Raw genomic sequence first — 19,756 nt, forward strand, 5'->3', positions numbered from 1 at the left:
GTTTCCGGAAGATCGGAAGTAGGAAAATGCTGTACAGTATTTTTGTTTTTTGGAAAGTAAAAAAAAAAAATATAGCTTATAATTGTTATGATAAAGTTTTATGTATTTATGAATGTAAATATAATTAGCAAAAACCTACATTGACATTTTTATCAACAAGGCGTTAAAACGTTAATTTAATTACTTAAAAATAATTTATTTGAATTATAAAGCCTGGTAATAGTCCACTTTCTTAATGTATATGATTAAAAAGCGTTTCCGGATGATCAACGAATTTTCGGTTGACATTCAATCAAACTTTATTTGTGGAGCGGTTTATTCTTATTTTTCTAAATATGATAAACGTGGCAGGAACAAACCGTTTCAACTATAAAAGGTACAAAATATGTATTTTAAATTTTATTTTATTTTTTAATATTCTTTAATATTTTTTTCAAACATTTTGCAGCTGAAAGAATGATTTTACTGACTATAACAGGAGTGAAGATAAAGCAATCTTATTTCACGTTTAAATTGCTGATTATTAAATAAACACGCTTAAAGTTATTTTTCTTGTTCTATTTAATGTGGAATGTTTTAATGTTCCCAGGATCTGGATCACACCGCTGCCGCTAGTCTGTTGGTTATTTTAGAATAACTTGATTTTACTATCTTCAGGATCCAGTCAAATGTGAACGGTCAAAAAAAAAACATTTCAGTTTTGATCTACTTGATCTTATTTTACATTATTTAAGGATCAATTCATCACATCACAGCAGGTCAACATGAACAGTCTGACGTTTATTAAAAAGAATACAAAAAAAAAATTATGGGTCAATCATCATCATCCTGTTTCTACGGCTACACACCGGCTCCACCTGCATCAGCACCAGGTCATCAGCTACAGGTCAAAGGTCACCAGTGGTTTCCACCCATAAGCAGTCACACATCCACAGAACAGAAGAGGATCAACGTTTACAGGACGTCCTGGCATCGCTTGCATCTCATTGGACAGCTCAGTATCAGTGGAGTACCCTGATTGGCTAAGAGGGAACGTCACACGGGACGATTGAAGGTAAACGAATGAAAACAAAATAAAAGAATAATGAGCTTAGAAAACCAAAGAAATCTAACATAAATATTTGAGCATATATTATCATCGAGCACAGCTTCATCTGGTGCTTATAAAATAAAGTTTAAAGTGCAACTATAAAAGAAATACTGTAATTGGACAGCGGATAGTCTTCATCGGTCCTTCATTAAAATCCTTCATCACAGCAAGAACATCAAACGTTTGTCCTCGGGTCGGAGTCGCTAAAACCTTCCCAGCATCCTTTGCTCCATCCACTCGCTACCTTTGGCGGACGACGTCTCTCAGGCCGTCAGCTTCAGTCGTCCTGCGGAGACAAATGGGAGCATCACTCAGTGGTCATGTGACCCGCCGCGCCGTCGCACCATGACCACACTGCTGCCAACCAAACAGGAGCAGGCACAGGACCCTGCCGACAATCGTCCGACAGGACGACGCCGGACACCGATCCATCCAACCGGCAACAGATACAGGTGAGCGCTGGTCCAAAACATGGTAAAGTCATTAGCTGCTTTCTTCCTAGCCTCATTCAATGCTAATTTGCATGCTAGCTGAATAAACAATTAAAATAGTTTAATGTATTTTTTTTTAATTAAAAAATGAAAAATAAAGCTGAATAAAATAATTAAAATATTCTACATTATTAATTCTAAAACTGATGTGTTTATTGTAATTGTTCATATTTTGTGCTTAAACCTCCTGACAGCTAGATGGCGCTGTCACGCAGACGGTTCCAGAAAGCTAACGTCAAAATTAGCTTCACTGTCAACGAATAAAAGAAAATACTGGCAGCACTGTTGCTATGGTTACGCATGGATTCCTGTTTAAAAACAAACAGGATCATCAGTGTGGACACAACAACAGCATTACCCACAATCCTCAGCTCCACAGCAGGAAGGGGGGGGTGATTGATCAGAAGCTCACAGACACACGGTGAAGTCACAAGGAAAAGAGCTTAAAAACAGTTAAGAACAGGGTTAGCTTAGCTTAGCATGAAGAGTGGACGCAGCAGGGGACGGCCATCTTTATCCAGAAAATAAATCTAGATTTGTAGTCTTACAAACAGTTTAACACGGAATGTGTTCATATTGGATCCTGGAATTTTTTCATCGTCATACCACGCAGAACGTAACACCTGTATATATTTTTCAAGCTCAGGAACTATTTTCTGAAAGTCTTTTAGCATTAGCATCATTTAAGCATCATATTCAGAGGCCCGAGTTTCTTTTACTTCTTTTTTCGGGGGGGTTTAAAGTGACAGAGTGGAAAATCTAAAGCAATATGGTGGAAATTCTGGACGTGCTAAAAGCTAACACCACAGTTTGCATGAAACTACATTAAACAAAACATTAATTTTCAAAAATTCAAATTTAAAAAATTTTATTAAAAAGTTGCTTTTTAATTTTTTTTACGAGATGTTTGCTTAAACTCTTGAATGATGTCACTTCCTGTTAGTGGTGTCACCTACAGGAAGTGTTTTACATTTTGGCGCAAAATTACATTAGTGTGACGCGGTGGGACATTAACGGACGCATATAAATCATAATATTTTAACCAAACAAGTCATTTTAATTTAACACATTTCTTGTTTAGAGGAAAGTGTTTCTAACATTAGAAAAATAAATCTGAGACTTATTTTCTTTTTTAAGTTTTATATTCCATGAATGACAAAACGCCCAGAGCAGACATGAGATATTGATTTATTTTAACACAAAAAGTTAAAAATATGCAAATTGTATATTTATGATTCAATTATTTTTTTACCTCATGCTAAAAAATAAACTTGAATCAATGGTTTCAGACACTAAATTATCACTGACAGCTTTATGACGTCTCTATGGGGACCCAAACTGAACAGTTTCCATGGAATGACCCTTCCGTTAGCGCTAAGCTAAGAGATCGCTCCTGCCTGTCTTGATGCTAAGGTAAGCTAATCCCAAACCCTCTAGGTTCAAATGAACCCCGTCGGCTCCTTTAAATGATTTCTTTGTGACTTTGGTAGCACTGAACAGGCGACAGGAAGCACAATGTGTCATGGGCTCTCGGTCCCTGCTCGCAGTCTGACAGGCGCAGCTCTGTGGTTACAGGTGGGAGGTGTTAGATGGTTGGGGGGAGGGGTCAAGGGGGGGGACAACATGCCATGCTGAGCGCTTCCATGCCAAGATTTTCCACCAATCAGCAAACAGCCCTACCTACCTGCCCACCGTCTCCGACCAATGGGCTGGCTCTGTCTACCTGTCTGTCTGCAAACCAACCAATCAGACCACAGGATGAGGAAACAGGGTGTCACCCAGTGTGTGTGTGTGTGTGTGTGTGTGTGTGTGTGTGTGTGTGTGTGTGTGTGTTACCTGTGGACAGCTGGGACTGGGACCTCCTGCGGGAGCCACTGGGGGTTCTGGAGGCGGAGGAGAGGGTGGAGCCGGCGCTGCTGGCTCTGGAGATGGGGAGGGGCACCGGGGTCACCGGGGGGGAGTCCAGCTGGGGGAGGAGGTCAAAGGTCAACATCGGGAACACCCAAACAAACAACAAATAATTCACCTCAACAGAATGTGAGTGTGTGTGTGCGTCACCTCGACGCTGTCGTGCGTCGGCGACGACGAGGTGGACGAGTTCTCGTGTTTCCTTGACAACGAAGACGCCGAGAGCTCCACGCTGCGAACGCGCTGAGCGAACTTCAGCGAGCAGACCGACTCGCTCATGTTGCTAGGCGACGGAGACACCTGCAGACGAAAACGCAGGGATTAGCGGTCACACCGGCTCGATCGGGACGTCCCGTGTCGTTTAGGAGGGGGCGGGGCTTCCTCACCTGCACCATCATGAGCGTCTTGCTGTCGCCGCTCAGCGAGTCTTGCAGCAGGTAGGTGAGGCGCGAGTTCCTGAAGGGCACGTGGGCGTGTCTGCCCCGCAGCGCGTTGATGACATCACCGAGCGCCGACAGCGACTTGTTGATGCACTGCGCCTCCCGCAGGCGGCTGCCCTCCGCCCCCGACTTGCCGATTCTCTCCGAACCCGCCAGGTCGACCAGGTTCAGCTTACCTGCGGCGGGAAACGGGGTTCAACGGGGTTCGCTGGTTGGAGGCGGAGCCAGTAAAACCCCGCCCCTCCTACCTTGGGTGCGGCTCCCCGTGGCGGCGTTGAACCCGCACACGGTGACGATGAGCAGGGCGTGCGAACGCGAGCTGTGTTCGTTCAGGTTGGTGCAGGCCGTTGCTCGGTTCATGTGACCTGTGTCCAGCACCTGGACAGGTAAACAGAAACCTCTGAAAGGGACGGTAACGCTTCATCTCCAGTCACATGACCCGGTGGAAATCAGTTTCAGATTAAAAGTTTGGAAATTTTATTTTCTTTACATTTTTAAAATAATTTTTTTTCTAAAAAATTAGAAAAAATGTAAAATTAAAAAACTTCTTTTACATTAAAAAAATGTGCTTAAATTTTACATTTTTTTCTAATTTTTTCTTAATGAAAAAAATTATTTAAAATTTAAAAGAAATTTTATTTCTTTTTTCTATCAAAGAACTCAGGTTTTTTAAATGTTTCAGCCAATCAGAGGAACCAAATCAATATTTAACGTCATTGATTCTGATTGGATTTGATCAGAATCTGTCAATGATCAGAGAAATTTAGAAGATTTAAAAAAAAAATCTCTTTATGGATAATTTTTGTGAACGTTTTTATTTTTAAATGATATCTTTAATGTCTCCTGTTGGGTTCTTCGCAGCTTTAGCTCCTTAGGCTAACTAAGGTGATGAGGTGTTTTACACTGAAGGGACAGCCGTGACAGGAAGTGCTCACCCTGTTGATGTCCTCGGGGTTCTGCACGGGGACTTCGGTCAGGTTGGGGACATAGAGCTGTCCGCTGCCGTCGGGGTTCATCTTGATGTCCAGTTTGTCGCTGGTGTTCTCCCCCAGGAGGTTCCTGAAAGCAGCAGAGACAATCAGCCTGCAGACGAAACTCAGGGCTCAGAGAACCCGCCACACATCAAGAGATAAACCCCACCCTTAAACAGCTGTGTGTGTACAGCTGTGCACTACGCACCTGTACACACACACACACACCACTGTTAGCGCTAGCTTCAGGGTGTTAGCATATCATGTCAGTAAGGTGAGCAGCTAGCTGATGAAGCTAACATTAGCATTCTGCTAACCTCCAGATGCTGAACCTCAGCTGTACAAATAAACAGATTTCCTTATGTGATCCATTTTATATATTATTATAATTCTCATATATTATAATAATTATAATAATAATTACTAAGGAAACAATTATTATAATTATTCTGTAGTAATTATAGTAATTATGATAATAATTAGAATAACTTATTATTCTGTAATAACTACAATATTGTAATGATTACAGATTATAATAAGAAAATTATTATTATTATGAGAACAATGGGTTATTCCGTAGTAATTCTATTTATTATTCTGTAATAATTTTTAATATTATTCTGCACAGAATGCTAATTTACAATTAACATCTAACATTACAAAATTATGAATAATAATAAATAAATGATATTATTATTGAAACAAATAAATACTAAATAATATAAAAATAATAAAATATAGTAATAATTATAATTATTATTATTTTTTGACTTATTCTGTAATAAAACCAATTCAATAATTCACAATAATTCATCCTCCATGCCAGCAGGTGTCGCTGTGAGTCAATTCAAACAAGCTGGGAGTCATTAATGGACCAATCAGCTGCCCCCCCCCACCTCAGCGTCTCGTTGTAGATCTCCACCATGCTGACGGAGATCCTGTAGTCCCAGTCGCTTTTCTCCTTCACCTCAGAGAACAGCAGGCGCAGCGCCCGCTGGTTGATGCCAGGGTCGTCCTCCACGCCCTGGACACACACACACACACACACACACACACACACACACAGATCAAACCAACTCTCCAGACCGAACCAATCGATCCCGGATCCCCCCCCTCACCTCCATGGTGTAGGTCTTCCCTGATCCGGTCTGCCCGTAGGCGAAGATGCAGACGTTGAAGCCGTCGATACAGGAAGTGACGAGAGACTGCACTTCCTGGAACACCTGATCGACCAATCAGAGAAGAGAGAACACTTACACGTCAGACCGCCCCTCTAACTGGATCGACTGTTTCCCCCCTGGGCTCTACCTCTTCCTGCGTGGCTTGGGGGGGGAAGACTCTGTCCAGCTCAAAGGTCATGACCTTCCCCCTGCTGGTGAGGTAGAGGAGGGCGTCGTCGTCCGAGTCGAAGCTCAGCACGCCTTTGGCGTCGGCGGCGTCCTGCTCCTCCTGGCTGACCGGACGCACGCGGCAGAACACGCGGATGTTGCCTAGGAGACGGACACACTTTCAGCTCCTCCCCCCTATTCGCTCCTCTTCATCGCGACGAAGCCCCACCCACCTTTGAGGCGCACCAGCTCGTTGTGACACTTCTTCCTCAGGTTCATCTCACGCTTGTACTTCCTGAGCAGCTCCTGATTGGCGCTGCTCACCTCGCCGATCACCTGACAGATCTGACGAGGAAGATGACGAAGATGATGACATACAGGAAGTGAGGAAATGAGGGAGACTTCCTGCTCTTTCCTTCCCCACCTCCTGCTTGGCCTCGCCGATGGCCGTCTCCAACAGGAAGGGGAAGTCCTGCACCTGCCGCTTCAGCAGGTTGTAGTCGCAGGTGAGCGTCCGCAGCGCCGGCTGGAGGCTGAGGAGGTTCAGGCGCACGCCTGGAAGAGAAACCGCACGCTCAGACAGGAAACAGGAAGTAAGGAAACAGGAAGTAAGGAAACAGGACCGACCCGCCAGGTTCTCGTGGACCGCCTTCATCTCGCTCTCGGCGCGGACGAACGCTTCCTCGATCACGCGGTTCTTCTCCTCCTCCAGGTTCTGCATCTCGGCCTCCAGCTGACCCCGGGTCCGCTCCATCTCGCCCTCGTACACCCGGATCTGGAGGAAGAGGAGGAGGGGGCGGGATGAAGAGCAGGAGTCCAGAACACATGTCTGAATCTGTCGAGTTGGGATTTTAAAGACCGGAGCAAACCGAAGTCTGATGGAGCGAATAGGGATTCTAGATGTTTTTTTAGGGGCGGGGCTTAAACAGGAAGTCGCTACTGGCCTGAAACTGATTTCCATCACATGAAAACAAAACAGATCTTTACAGGTAAAGTCTGCGTGTCTATTGGTTGAAAAAAATTTTTTCCCCCCCCCATTATTTAGTGGTTTTTGGGGCTTTTTTAGGCGGGTCCAGGTGTTCCTGCTGACCTACCTGCGTGCGCAGCTGGGTGCAGGTCCTCTGGGAGTCGTGCAGCTGCGCCTGCAGCTCCCTCAGCTGCTGCCTCTGCGCAGACAGCAGCTCCTGCAGGCCGGCGTTCTTCGCCTGCAGGTCCAGCAGTGCATTGTGGGAGTCGGCGGACTCCACCTCCACCGTGTGCGTCACGTACTGAACACATTACCGTCACCGTCAGAACCAGCACCGCCTCCTCAAGGTCACCTGACCACGTGGAGGCGTCTCACCTTCACTCTGGGGGGCGTGGCCGACTGCCTGGCGAGCTCCTCCTCACACTCCTGCAGGCGGAGGCTGAGGCTTTCCTCCGCGTCGCTGCGCCGCTGCCTCGCGTCGCTGCGCCGCTGCCTCACCTCGTCCAGCTGGCGGTGGAGAAGCTCCGCCCTGGAGGTTTGGTCCAGCAGCTCCCGCTCCAGCTCGGCCAGCCGCCGCTCCCGCTGCCGCGCCTGGTGCTCCCAGCGGGACGCCTCCCGCCGCAGCGACTCAGCATCCTGCAGGTCGGGGGCGGGGCCAGATTATTGATTTAAGTTAGATAATGTAGCTCTGAATGTGAAACATCCAAGAACGTGTGTGTGTGTGTGTGTGTATGTACACCTATATGTGTGTGTACACCTGTGTGTGCACCTGGCTGTGGGGGCAGTGTCTGCTGCAGCTCTCTGCTGCCTGGTGGAGCAGCTCTGAGCTCCTGCATGACTTCAGCTCCTGCTTCAGACGCTGGTTCTCCACCTCCAGCAGCTCCAGCTGCTTCTCCAGGTCTGTCGCCCCCTAGAGGAGCGGAGGAGAAACACACACAGATACAGCTTGATGTGTGTGTGTGTGTGTGCCTCAGGAATGTGTTCCAGCAGGTCCTCACCAGTTCAGAGCGAAGTCTCTCCACCTCCTGCGTCTGATCCAACAGCTTTTCCTCCAGCTCCTCCACCTGCGACCACAATAACCGCGTCAAAGCCTCGTGTGTTCACGAGGTGCACCAGTGTTTTCACAGATTTATTTTTTCTTCAAAGTGATAAACTGAATGTGATGCGTTTCCCGTCTGCAGCTGCGATGCGTTCGCTGCCTGCGGGAAGTACCTGTTTGTGCAGCCGGGTGACGAGCTGCTCTTCCTCTGGACGATCTGACGTTTGCTCGCTGGGCGGCGATGCCCTCACTCCTGGAAAAAAGGGAAATGAGTTAGTTCACCTGCGGACTACAAACATGGCCGCCGTCAGCTGACGATGTCGGCTGTGACCTCACCGTTGGGCGGAGCAGAAGGTTGGACGCTCGTCTTTGGGACGCCGACCTGCTGCAGCTGCTGGAGCAGCAGGCGGCGCGCGACTTCCTCCGAGCGAAGACGAGCCTGGAACTCAGTGACTTTGTCCTGCAGGGACTGAAGAGGAGGACGAGGAAGGGTTTTTACGTTCATAGGTGTTCACCACCAAGGCAGACAAAAACACAAACAGGAAGTAACTTTGTGACGTCGTCGTCACCTGGATGAGCCGCTGCTCGCCGGGTGCGTTTGATTCGGACGCCTCTGGGGTCAAAGTGGGGGGCTGTGAGAAGGCAGCAGTCGGTAGAGACAGGAAGGAGGCGTCGTCTTCACCATCACTCATCAGGAAGTCCACGGAGCTCGCTATGGAAACGGGGGCGGGACAAAGGGATCAGCGAGGTCGCTACGGAAACCAGAAATAACCCGAATTCTTCCCCTTTCCTCCTCAGGTAAGCTGCACCCGCCCCTTCTCATCACCATAGCAACAGCTGACACAGTAACCTACCAAACCTGTGTGTGTGTGTGTGTGTGTGTGTGTGTGCGCGCGTCACATGTTAAAAAGGCCTCAAATCTCTTTAAACTGAGAACAATCTGGACTTTGTGGAGAAAATCTGAGCATTAACTGGACTTATACCCCCAACACACACACACACACACACACACACACACACACACACACACACAAGAAACAAACAAACTTCAGGTCAAAGAAACGTCGACTCAGCGGAAACGAAATAACCCGTCAGGCGTCTGTCACAAACGATCTGATTTAGCTTCCTGTTAGCGCGCTACCGAGGGTTTAATGACAAAACAGTGGCTAAACCCGCTAACAATGCTAAGCTAACCCCCTCCAGCCCTTTAGCTCAATGATAAATTAGCTAATAACATCTAGATTATGTCGCTGTTCAAGGCGCCCACCTCCAGGGGGCGATGTCGAGGTGTTTCACCACAGCCAATCCTGACTGGGTTCTAATCAGGGGCCGTCACTTCTTTAGCGCTACGCTAACGACATCTAAAGAATAAAAGAACCCAGCCTGAAACACACACACACACACACACACTCACCTGTCTGTTCCTGTACACACACACTCAGGTGTCCTTTACCTGAAGAGTCTGACTGATTCATGCTAATGCCTTACACACACACACACAAAAATGCAGCCCCACTGGTGTGTGTGTTTTCTTTCACGCTCACCGTCCAATGAGACGTCGTTCTTCCAGAGCTCCTGCAGGCAGGGGGCGTGGCTAAGGTCCCAGGTCTTCCTGGAGCTGAACATGACTGCCGGGCTGAGCAGAGCGCTGGACCGCCGGACCGGCTGCACACACACACAGGAAGAGACGTGCACTTCAGATTTTCAAAATAAAGTCAAACAAGGGGAGAAAAATTCCTAATTGTCTCTAAACAAATAACTTCTTTACGTAAAAAAAATAAACACACTTTTACTTTTACATTTTGTCACCATCTTAAAATAATTGAATAAAGTCATTTTTTATTTAAAAAAAATTTGCCAAAAGGATCAACAAATGTTTTGTTTTTGTTTCCTGTAAAGTCAGAAAAAAATGACTTATTCAAATTTTTTAAAGAAGGTATCAGTTTGTTCTTTTAAATGTCATTTATTTTATTTTGTAATCTGCTGTAAAACACCTTGAACAGTCGACTATCAATCACCTTTAGCTGATCAATAACCCGACTTCAGGGCTATTACTAGGCACGCACACACACATACACAAACAGATCCTCTAGCCATGCTAGCAGCTCTGTGACGCCGCGCATACAGCTAAATGCTAATAACAACACACTGTTGACACACGCTAACACACACATGCTAAATATCTTAGCATGAGGATGCTACACAAACGCATGCTAACGTATCCAGCGGGGATGCTTAGCATGCTAGTGTTTTAAAATGATTTAAAAATTTCAATTTTTTTAAATTTTAATTCTTTCAAAAGTTTTAAAATTTTAAAATGTAACATTTTAAAAATGTTAGCATGCTGCTATTTTAAACATCCACACTGAATGTGTTAGCATGAATTTAGGTAGCATCTATTCAGATAACATCTTAATGCTAATCTATGCATTAGAGGTTATCTAAATGCTCATCTTAGCATGAGGATGCTACCTAAATACATGCTAAGATGTTCAGTGGAGATGTTTAAGGTGTTAGCATGCTAACAAGCTAAAGTTCTCCAAGTCCACCAGAAGGAGAAGGTCTGATGAAGACCTCTGCAGTTTGAAATGTTGCGGTAAGTTGCAGGCCGATCACGGCTTCTGTAGCTTCATGCTTCAGGTCTGCTTCTGTAGCTTCACGTTTCAGGTCCAGATCTGTAGCTTCATGTTTCAGGTCCGGATCTGTAGCTTCACGCTTCAGGTCTGCTTCTGTAGCTTCACGTTTCAGGTCCAGATCTGTAGCTTCATGTTTCAGGTCCGGATCTGTAGCTTCATGCTTCAGGTCTGCTTCTGTAGCTTCATGTTTCAGGTCCGGATCTGTAGCTTCATGTTTCAGGTCCGGATCTGTAGCTTCATGCTTCAGGTCTGCTTCTGTAGCTTCACGTTTCAGGTCTGCTTCTGTAGCTTCACGCTTCAGGTCTGCTTCTGTAGCTTCATGCTTCAGGTCTGCTTCTGTAGCTTCATGCTTCAGGTCTGCTTCTGTAGCTTCATGCTTCAGGTCTGCTTCTGTAGCTTCACGCTTCAGGTCTGCTTCTGTAGCTTCACGCTTCAGGTCTGCTTCTGTAGCTTCACGCTTCAGGTCTGCTTCTGTAGCTTCACGCTTCAGGTCTGCTTCTGTAGCTTCACGCTTCAGGTCTGCTTCTGTAGCTTCATGCTTCAGGTCTGCTTCTGCATCGTTGTGATGAAGAAGAGGTCGAACAGAAACCAGACAAAAGCAGGATTATCAGGATTCAGGCGATGAAGATGACGAGCGTCGCCGTATCCAGGTCAGTAGCGAAACGCGACACCCTGCATCAGGTTCCCCCCGCCCCCCCTCCCTCCATTCCCCCTCTTTCTTCCTCTTCCTCGTCTCCCTCTTCTTCCTCCATCGTTCTTACCTCCCTCCATGCGGCCTCCTCCTCCTCATCATCGCTGCATCCTCTTCCTCGGTGCAGCTTCGCTCTGACGCGCAGCAGCAGGAACGGCGTTGACCCCCCCCTTCAACATACGTCCTTCTCTGTTCCCCTAGCAACAGCAGCTTCACCCCTCCTCCTCCTCTTCACCCCTCCCTCCACAGATAAATATTTCAGCCTTAGCTGAAGCGTGAGGCCCCTCCCCTCTGATGATGTCACCTCCTGTCTGTGGCCGAGTGAAGGTGGAGGTTTCGTAGAAAGAACCCCCCCACAACAGAGAAACAAACAGGAAGTCCTCAACATACAAACAACAAGAGATACAAACAAATGCACAGCAGTATCCGATTACTGCAGTTTCTTTTCCTGATACAACCCCCACCGAGCACCACCGCTGCTAAGCTACATGCTACAGTAGTAATGACATTACTTCAGTATTTACAGTAGTATTACTTTAGTATTTACAGTAGTAATGACATTAGTATTTAGAGTAGTAATGACATTACTTTAGTATTTAGAGTAGTAATGACATTACTTTAGTATTTAGAGTAGCAATGACATTACTTTAGTATTTAGAGTAGCAATGACATTACTTTAGTATTTACAGTAGTAATGACATTACTTTAGTATTTACAGTAGTAATGACATTAATTTAGTATTTACAGTAGTAATGACATTACTTTAGTATTTATAGTAGTAATGACATTTAAATGACCTCAGATGGAGATTAGGGATGAAATTTAATAAATAATGACTTACAAAAAAATTCAATTTACAAACAACCTCTAGGAACCAGTTGTGTTCGTATGTTGAGGACTTCCTGTAACAACCACTAAAGTAAATCCACCTTTACTAGTTTTGTTTTCTGATTCCACCAAACTTGGTGCAGGAGGACACTTCCTGTCCTGGGGGGGGGGGTTGTCACGGCTTGATGACATCATTAATCTGTGGTTATGTAACGCATCAGATGTAACAGGATTTCAGACGTGAATGTTTCCGAACAACATGAAACTGAACTTCCCTGAGAACCAATCAGCATCAGAGTTTACTGGAATAATAATATTTTAAAAATTGCTAAAACTGATCTCAAAGTGGGAGGAGCTTCAGAAAGTTGCGTCAAACTGCAGCGAGAAAAAAAAATCAGGAAACGAACCAAAGTTTCTTCTCAATTCAGTCAGAAGCTGAACTGAATGCTAGCGTTACCTGCTAGCTAGAATTAGCAGTTAGCTAACAGCTAGCACTTGGCGTAAGAGTCGCTTGTTAAGTCGTCGCGCCAAATTTAGTGCAAATCAATACAAAGCCCCACCAAGAAATCGATGAAACTTTGTGGGAGGGGCATGGGGGGGCGTGGCTCCACCTTCTCACCTGAACCCTCCTGCTGTCGCCAACATTCCGTACGCCTCCTCCTCCTCGTCGCCTCTTCCTGCGCCCTCCACGGTCCAAAATCTTCACTGATCTGGCGCCACTTTGCTGCCCCGCCTCTGACCCGCCGGCGGTGGTGGGCTCCACGCCGTTCCCGCCCCCCAAAAGTCTGTGGAGGTACAGGACCGCCAGCGTGCACAGGACGTACATGACCCTGCCCCACAGGTCCAGCTCAGGTGAGACTGACGGATGTCCTCCGTGGATCTTCAGCCTCATCCCATCCGACCCGGAATCGGAGGATCAGTCTGGGGCGTTCACATCCTCCGCGTCGGATCCGGACGTTTGTTTTCTGCTCGTCTCCGTCGAGCGTCGCTTTATAGCCTCACCTGCGCCTCAAGCCCCGCCCCTCCACCACCAGCTGATAGCGCGTGAACCTTGTCCCGTCACGTCCGAGGTTAGACAGGAAACTGGAGCCGACTGGTTTCAGGTTCTCAGAGACGCTCAAGACGCCGCCGACCTCAACCCCAGTCCAGTCTGCGTTCTGATTTGACGATCACAGGCGGTCTGGGACCGAACTGGACAACCCGTCCATCTCCATGACGACCAGATTAAAAGTGAGGCAGGTCGGGTCTTCACCTTCATCCCAGAGAGAGAGTCCTCCACTCTGTGTGCACCTCTCTCACCCCCCCACCTCCATGACCGCCCCGCCCCCCCACCCCGGGACCATCTGCTGTCGCTACGGGATAAACGACAGAGGGCATGCTGTGATGTAACACAGATGATACTTCATGATACACGCGTGTAAATATGTCATAACCGCTGGACTCCTCCCACTCAGAGAACTGATGCACAAATGGTAACAATGGTGATGTCACTCTATAGCAGCGAGCTAACGGGAGCTAACTAGCTGCGTGCTGCTAGCCCCATCATTTAGAGGCGACCTCAGTTCACCCCGTCCTGTCTGGTGTCTGTGTTCCACAACCTGGGATTGTGGGAACTGGTCTCAGTGCGGACTGAACCAGTGACCCCTGACCCCCCCGGCCTGCAGTGACCCCCGTCCCCCAAACACAAACCCGGGACTGTTTCTGGAACCTGCAGAGACAAAAGAGGACGTTTCCAGTCCACCGAATGCTTTCAGGACCCGGAAAACAAAGGGGCGGAGTCACAGCAGACACAGGGTCATTATGCAGGGTCACATGACACGGGTGGATTCACACGAGCAGCAGAGACTTGTAGAAACAGCTGATAATAAATATCAGGAAGTCCTCAACATACGAACACAACTGGTTGCTAGAAGTTGTTCATAAGTTGAATTGTTTGTAAGTCAAACCAACAAGAAACAAACATTGGCTGGGCTTGCACCAGGAGGTAGTATGACTAAGCCACTGTGGCTCAGTGTAAAAGAATTGAGTAATCCATAAAAAGCCACACTCTGTGTCCAAGACAGCGACTTTTTATAATAGCAAGTAAAACTTACAAGTAAACATTGAGTAATATCTTGTATGACTATCTTCACATAGTGAATGCAAGTTTTCAATTGTTGGGGGGTGTAAAACCACACTTGTCATAGGGGTGTGTAGGGGGGGTACCCCCCCCCCCCGCATAGCGGATCGGGGGCCCCCCCCGGGAATTTTTTTTAGAAAATGGGGTTGTTTTCCTGCATTCTGAGGGAAAAATCTTGTGTTCAGTTTACCTCCATAAACCCACTAAAGCCAACAGCTGAAGCTGAACTCTCTTTATTTCTGTCCTACTTTATGCAGGAATGAATGTGAGATTCAACCATTGAAAACTTCATTCACTCTGTGAAGATACAGTCAGACTAAATATTACTCAGTGTTTACTGGTAGTTTACTGAGACTAGAAGACATTTCAACTTTGACTTAGACAACACCATTGATATGCAATTTAAAAAGGCATATAAAATATCAAGCGAGGTGAAAACACATTTACATCATCGCTGGTTATTCCTGCTGGTCAGAGGGAACAAAAGTCTAAGACTACAAACAAGTATTGATAATATCCTTCATTGACCTTCTGATCGGTCTGTCACCACTCCTCCCCCCTCTCAGCATTCACCATTTTTGGTCAATTGGAATTTTAACGCAAAATCTACTATAAAACACTGGATTCTGAATTTCTTTCGATCGATCGTCCTCTCCTTGTCGTACACCAATTCGCGGGTTTAGCTTATAAAAAAAGAATATTTTTGTTTTTCATTGGACGAGAGGAGGTCATGACCCGAGTGCGTATTTAATGATCGGGAGCGTTCGGGTCACTTCGGCTGTTTCCGTCGGCATGCTTCGGCTAAATTCAGTCAGCATGCAGAAATAGCGGCGCTAGCGAAATTAGCTGCGCTAGCGAGCGACATTAGTGGAAATAGCGGTGCTAGCGAGCGAAAAAGTTTTAGCCTTTTTTCCGTAAAAACAAGAACTCCACTGTGGCTACAAAGTCTAAAAACCTTGTAGCCAATCTGGAATTTACTTTGCCTATGGCGAAGTGGCCAATGGCTAGCGCAAGCCCAGATTGGTTTGACGTTACGAGGACGCTGCTAATAAAGTTGATACAAACTGCATTCACCTTTATTATTATGTTTAGAATAAAACAGCTTTCATGCTGGCCGTATTTTATTTTTTTAGGATTTATCCAACACACCTTGAAGGACAGTGCGTCAAAATATTTTCTGACGTTGAGGACTAGCTGTAAATAAAGACCCTCAATGACGACAAAGAACAGTAACAACAAGAACAGCAACGCTCAACAATCTGATCCCAGATCTGATCAACACAGATTTTTTATCAGCAGCTTTAAAAGTTATCTGGTGACTGATTTTTACAACGGTGCATTTTTGTCCCGTTTGAATGAAAACACTTCCTGCCACCCCCCCCCCCCCTTAGAGCCATCAAATAATAACCAATAAAAACATTCCTCCGTTCCAGAGAAAATGGGTGGGGTCCGGCTAACACCTGATAACAGGACTGTACGTAAGGAAGAGGAGCGCTCACCTGGACCCCCCCCCCTCTGCTGTGGACACCATCTGAACATGTGGATCAACCCGGTTTAAGTTCAGAACCCGCAGTTTAAAAAGGGAAAGTTCAAGGGGGGGGGGCAGAAGACGGCGGGGGGGTTGGTGGTTTTCTGACTCACCCGTCTCTATTTCTGGAGGAAATTACAGAGAGACGAAAATGGAACGAAACAGAAACATGAAGGAGAGACGAGGAGGAAAACCTCAGGAGGAGGAAGAGGAGGAAGAGGAGGAAGGGGGGGTCATAACTATCAAATCACGTTTACAACAGATAAAGATAAAGTAAATAAAGATTAACCAATCAAACAATCAGATCAAAGACAGACCTGAAGCATTATGGGAGATCTGGACCAAGACACACACACACACACACACACACACACACACACACACACACACACACACACACACACACACACACACACACACACACACACACACACACACACACACACACCCCAGCTGAATATCAAAACTGATGAAGACGAGCAGCCTTCACTGAAGGTTACCAGTTCTGCTCTACAGAGACCTACAGGTATCAGCTCCGCCCTACAGAGACCTACAGGTGTTAGCTCTGCTCTACAGAGACCTACAGGTATCAGCTCCGCCCTACAGAGACCTACAGGCATTAGCTTCGCCCTACAGAGACCTACAGGTATCAGCTCCGCCCTACAGAGACCTACAGGTGTTAGCTCTGCTCTACAGAGACCTACAGGTGTCAGCTCCGCCCTACAGAGACCTACAGGCATTAGCTTCGCCCTACAGAGACGTACAGGTATTAGCTCCGCCCTACAGAGACGTACAGGTATTAGCTCCGCCCTACAGAGACGTACAGGTATTAGCTCCGCCCAACAGAGACGTACAGGTATTAGCTCCGCCCAACAGAAACATACAGGTATTAGCTTCGCCCTACAGAAACATAAAGGTATTAGCTCCGCCCAACAGAAACATACAGGTATTAGCTCCGCCCAACAGAGACGTACAGGTATTAGCTCCGCCCAACAGAAACATACAGGTATTAGCTCCGCCCAACAGAAACGTACAGGTATTAGCTCCGCCCTACAGAAACGTACAGGTATTAGCTCCGCCCTACAGAGACGTTCAGGTATTAGCTCCGCCCAACAGAAATGTACAGGTATTAGCTCCGCCCTACAGAGACGTTCAGGTATTAGCTTAGCCCAACAGAAACATACAGGTATTAACTCCACCCTACAGAGACGTACAGGTATTAGCTCCGCCTTACAGAGACATACAGGTATTAACTCCACCCTACAGAGACCTACAGGTATTAGCTCTGCCCTACAAAGACAAGATGTCCTCAGAAGGACTGCAGCTCAGGGCGCTCAGATGAACGGACTGTCCCTGAACACACCGTTCCACATGTTGAACGTTCCGTTATCAGGGGAACCGAGTGGAATGCACCCAGTGGAACTAATAGCTCAGCCATTAGCTACACTGCAGCTGTGGAAACCGTCAGTTTGTCGAAAGCTGATCAATAACAGCTGATCAATAACAGCCGATCAATTAAACAAACTAGCAGGAAACATCCGAAAACACATTTCTCATCTGTTATCGATCAGTTTAGTTCTACAGTTCATTCATCTGCTGCCCTCTCCTGGTCCGGATTGGTTACTTCTCTTTGTAGAACTTTATTACGACAGAACTAAATAACCCACAAACCGTTCTAAATGTAACGCGGCCCAGATCGGAGCGGTTCTGCCTCAGACTGGAGCACATGTATTTATAGGAGCCTCCTGATGGAGCGGTCAGACACACCCTGCTGGCCTCCGCCAACGCACACACATGTTCCCATCATCATCATCATCATCATCATCATCATCATCTTCCTCAGGGGGCGTGGCCAGGAGAACAGAAGACATGAATCCTGCTGAGCAGCTTCTGCTTCAAACGTGAATCACGTCAGAACATTAAAGTCAGAACACAGACCAGAACCGGACTGCAGCTCACAGAAACACACACACACACACACACACACACACACACACAAATGAATTAACTGGGTTGATGCTATGGGGGGACACGACATGACACAACTAACATGAAACACAATTCCCATGACATGACACACTGCACACGACATGACACGCAATTCACACGACACGACACACAATTCACACAACATGACACAATTCACACAACATGACACAATTCACACAACATGACACAATTCACACATGACATAATTCGCACGACATGACATAATTCGCACGACATGACACAATTCACACGACATGACAATTCACACGACATGACACAGTTCACACAACATGACACAATTCACACAACATGACATAATTCGCACGACATCAGTCAATTCGCACGACATGACACAATTCGCACAACATGACATAATTCGCACGACATGACACAATTCGCACGACATGACAATTCGCACGACATGACACAATTCACACGACATGACACAATTCACACAACATGACAATTCACACGACATGACACAATTCGCACAACATGACATAATTCGCACGACATGACACAATTCGCACGACATGACAATTCGCACGACATGACAATTCACACGACATGACACAATTCACACAACATGACATAATTCGCACGACATCAGTCAATTCGCACGACATGACATAATTCACACGACATGACATAATTCACACGACATGAGCCCAGAGGACTAAAAAACTTTTTTTCCGCTTTGAAAACAGACAAACTTGGGCGGGGGGGGGGGGGCACAACACAGAATGTAAACCACTAAACAACCCCGGGGGGGTCGGTTTTGGCCTTCTTGCCCCACAGACCTGCTTCCTTGTTTCCGTCTTCAGTTCGGGAAACCCGGCCCGCCCCTCCAGCGGCTCTGAAGCGGCTCCGACAGAACCGAACATCTGCCAGACGCGTAACGATCGGCTTCCGCCCGCGGATCGATCCCCGTCGGGCCTGGTATCACCATGGAAACGCGGGCACGTGCCCTCCGGGGGGGTCCAGGTGAGGTCCCGGGTCTTTTGTTGGAACTGAATCCGGTGGAAGCTGCTGGAAGGACCGAAGCGGAGCCAATCAGAACTGCACCGCCAGGCTAACGGGAGCACCGGCCGCCCCACAATGCACCGCGGCTCGGTTCAGAACCGCCGAAGTTTTCCAGACGTAAACTTTTCCTCACCTCCGGTCCCCGAGCGGCGACTCCTCTTCCTCCCCTCCTTCCTCTTCCTCCTCCGTTTCCTCGAAGTAAATCCTCAAACGAACGACACGAGACGTTAAACCGGAAGCCACGCGCTAAAACGCGCGTGTTTCAGGCGGTGGTCGGTGTTTTTCCCCTCCGGTAACGGATCCGTGTTTCGCCTCCGCCGCCGAAAGTCAAGACTGCTGGATGTCAGCGCTGCCTTCAGGGACCGTCGGACATATGAAGATTCACGGGGTTCAGCGCGCACGAGCAGGGAAAAGTCTTTTTTTTTAAATAAATAAACATCACACAGACGAGCGACGGCGTGTCACGTGATCCCGGGAATCCTAAGAATTTCTTCATTCATATAATTGTAAGGAGTCAAATTAGCATAACCGCAATATTGACGTAAAAGTTCATTCACAGGATGCCAACGTGATGACATGAACGCCTCACGAACTTGTAACCCCGCCCCCCATGAGTTAGTATTTACCAGTTAAATATTTACTTATTAAAAACAAGTGTAGTAAATTCAAACCATCCATAATAAAGTAGAAATACTGATAAATATTGAT

The 19,756-nt window shown here is 46.8% G+C and overlaps 1 protein-coding gene across 6 annotated transcripts; it reads right to left on the reverse strand.

The window, feature by feature from the left end:
* Positions 1 to 759: 759 nt before the first annotated feature.
* kifc3 (kinesin family member C3) lies at positions 760 to 19,671 on the reverse strand. Of its 6 annotated transcripts, none has more exons than XM_068331485.1 (23): positions 19,182 to 19,671; positions 18,826 to 19,051; positions 9,779 to 9,899; positions 8,804 to 8,946; positions 8,571 to 8,703; positions 8,408 to 8,487; positions 8,194 to 8,259; positions 7,965 to 8,105; positions 7,571 to 7,831; positions 7,323 to 7,496; positions 6,856 to 7,003; positions 6,653 to 6,783; positions 6,462 to 6,573; positions 6,209 to 6,390; positions 6,019 to 6,123; positions 5,797 to 5,924; positions 4,865 to 4,988; positions 4,178 to 4,307; positions 3,876 to 4,105; positions 3,640 to 3,789; positions 3,418 to 3,547; positions 3,266 to 3,312; positions 760 to 1,376 (listed from the first exon to the last, which is right to left on the reverse strand). In XM_068331485.1, exons 2-23 carry the CDS (start codon positions 18,907 to 18,909, stop codon positions 1,368 to 1,370), a joined length of 2,829 nt encoding a protein of 942 aa, XP_068187586.1. In that variant the 5' UTR covers positions 18,910 to 19,051; positions 19,182 to 19,671; the 3' UTR covers positions 760 to 1,367. The 6 variants fall into 6 exon arrangements, with proteins under 6 accessions (XP_068187586.1, XP_068187503.1, XP_068187658.1 ...); XM_068331402.1 differs by having other exon boundaries at positions 18,826 to 19,054; XM_068331557.1 differs by lacking the exon at positions 18,826 to 19,051.
* Between the last annotated feature and the right edge of the window lie 85 nt (positions 19,672 to 19,756).

This window comes from Antennarius striatus, chromosome 1 (assembly GCF_040054535.1).
Source record: "Antennarius striatus isolate MH-2024 chromosome 1, ASM4005453v1, whole genome shotgun sequence".
Taxonomy (NCBI): domain Eukaryota; kingdom Metazoa; phylum Chordata; class Actinopteri; order Lophiiformes; family Antennariidae; genus Antennarius; species Antennarius striatus.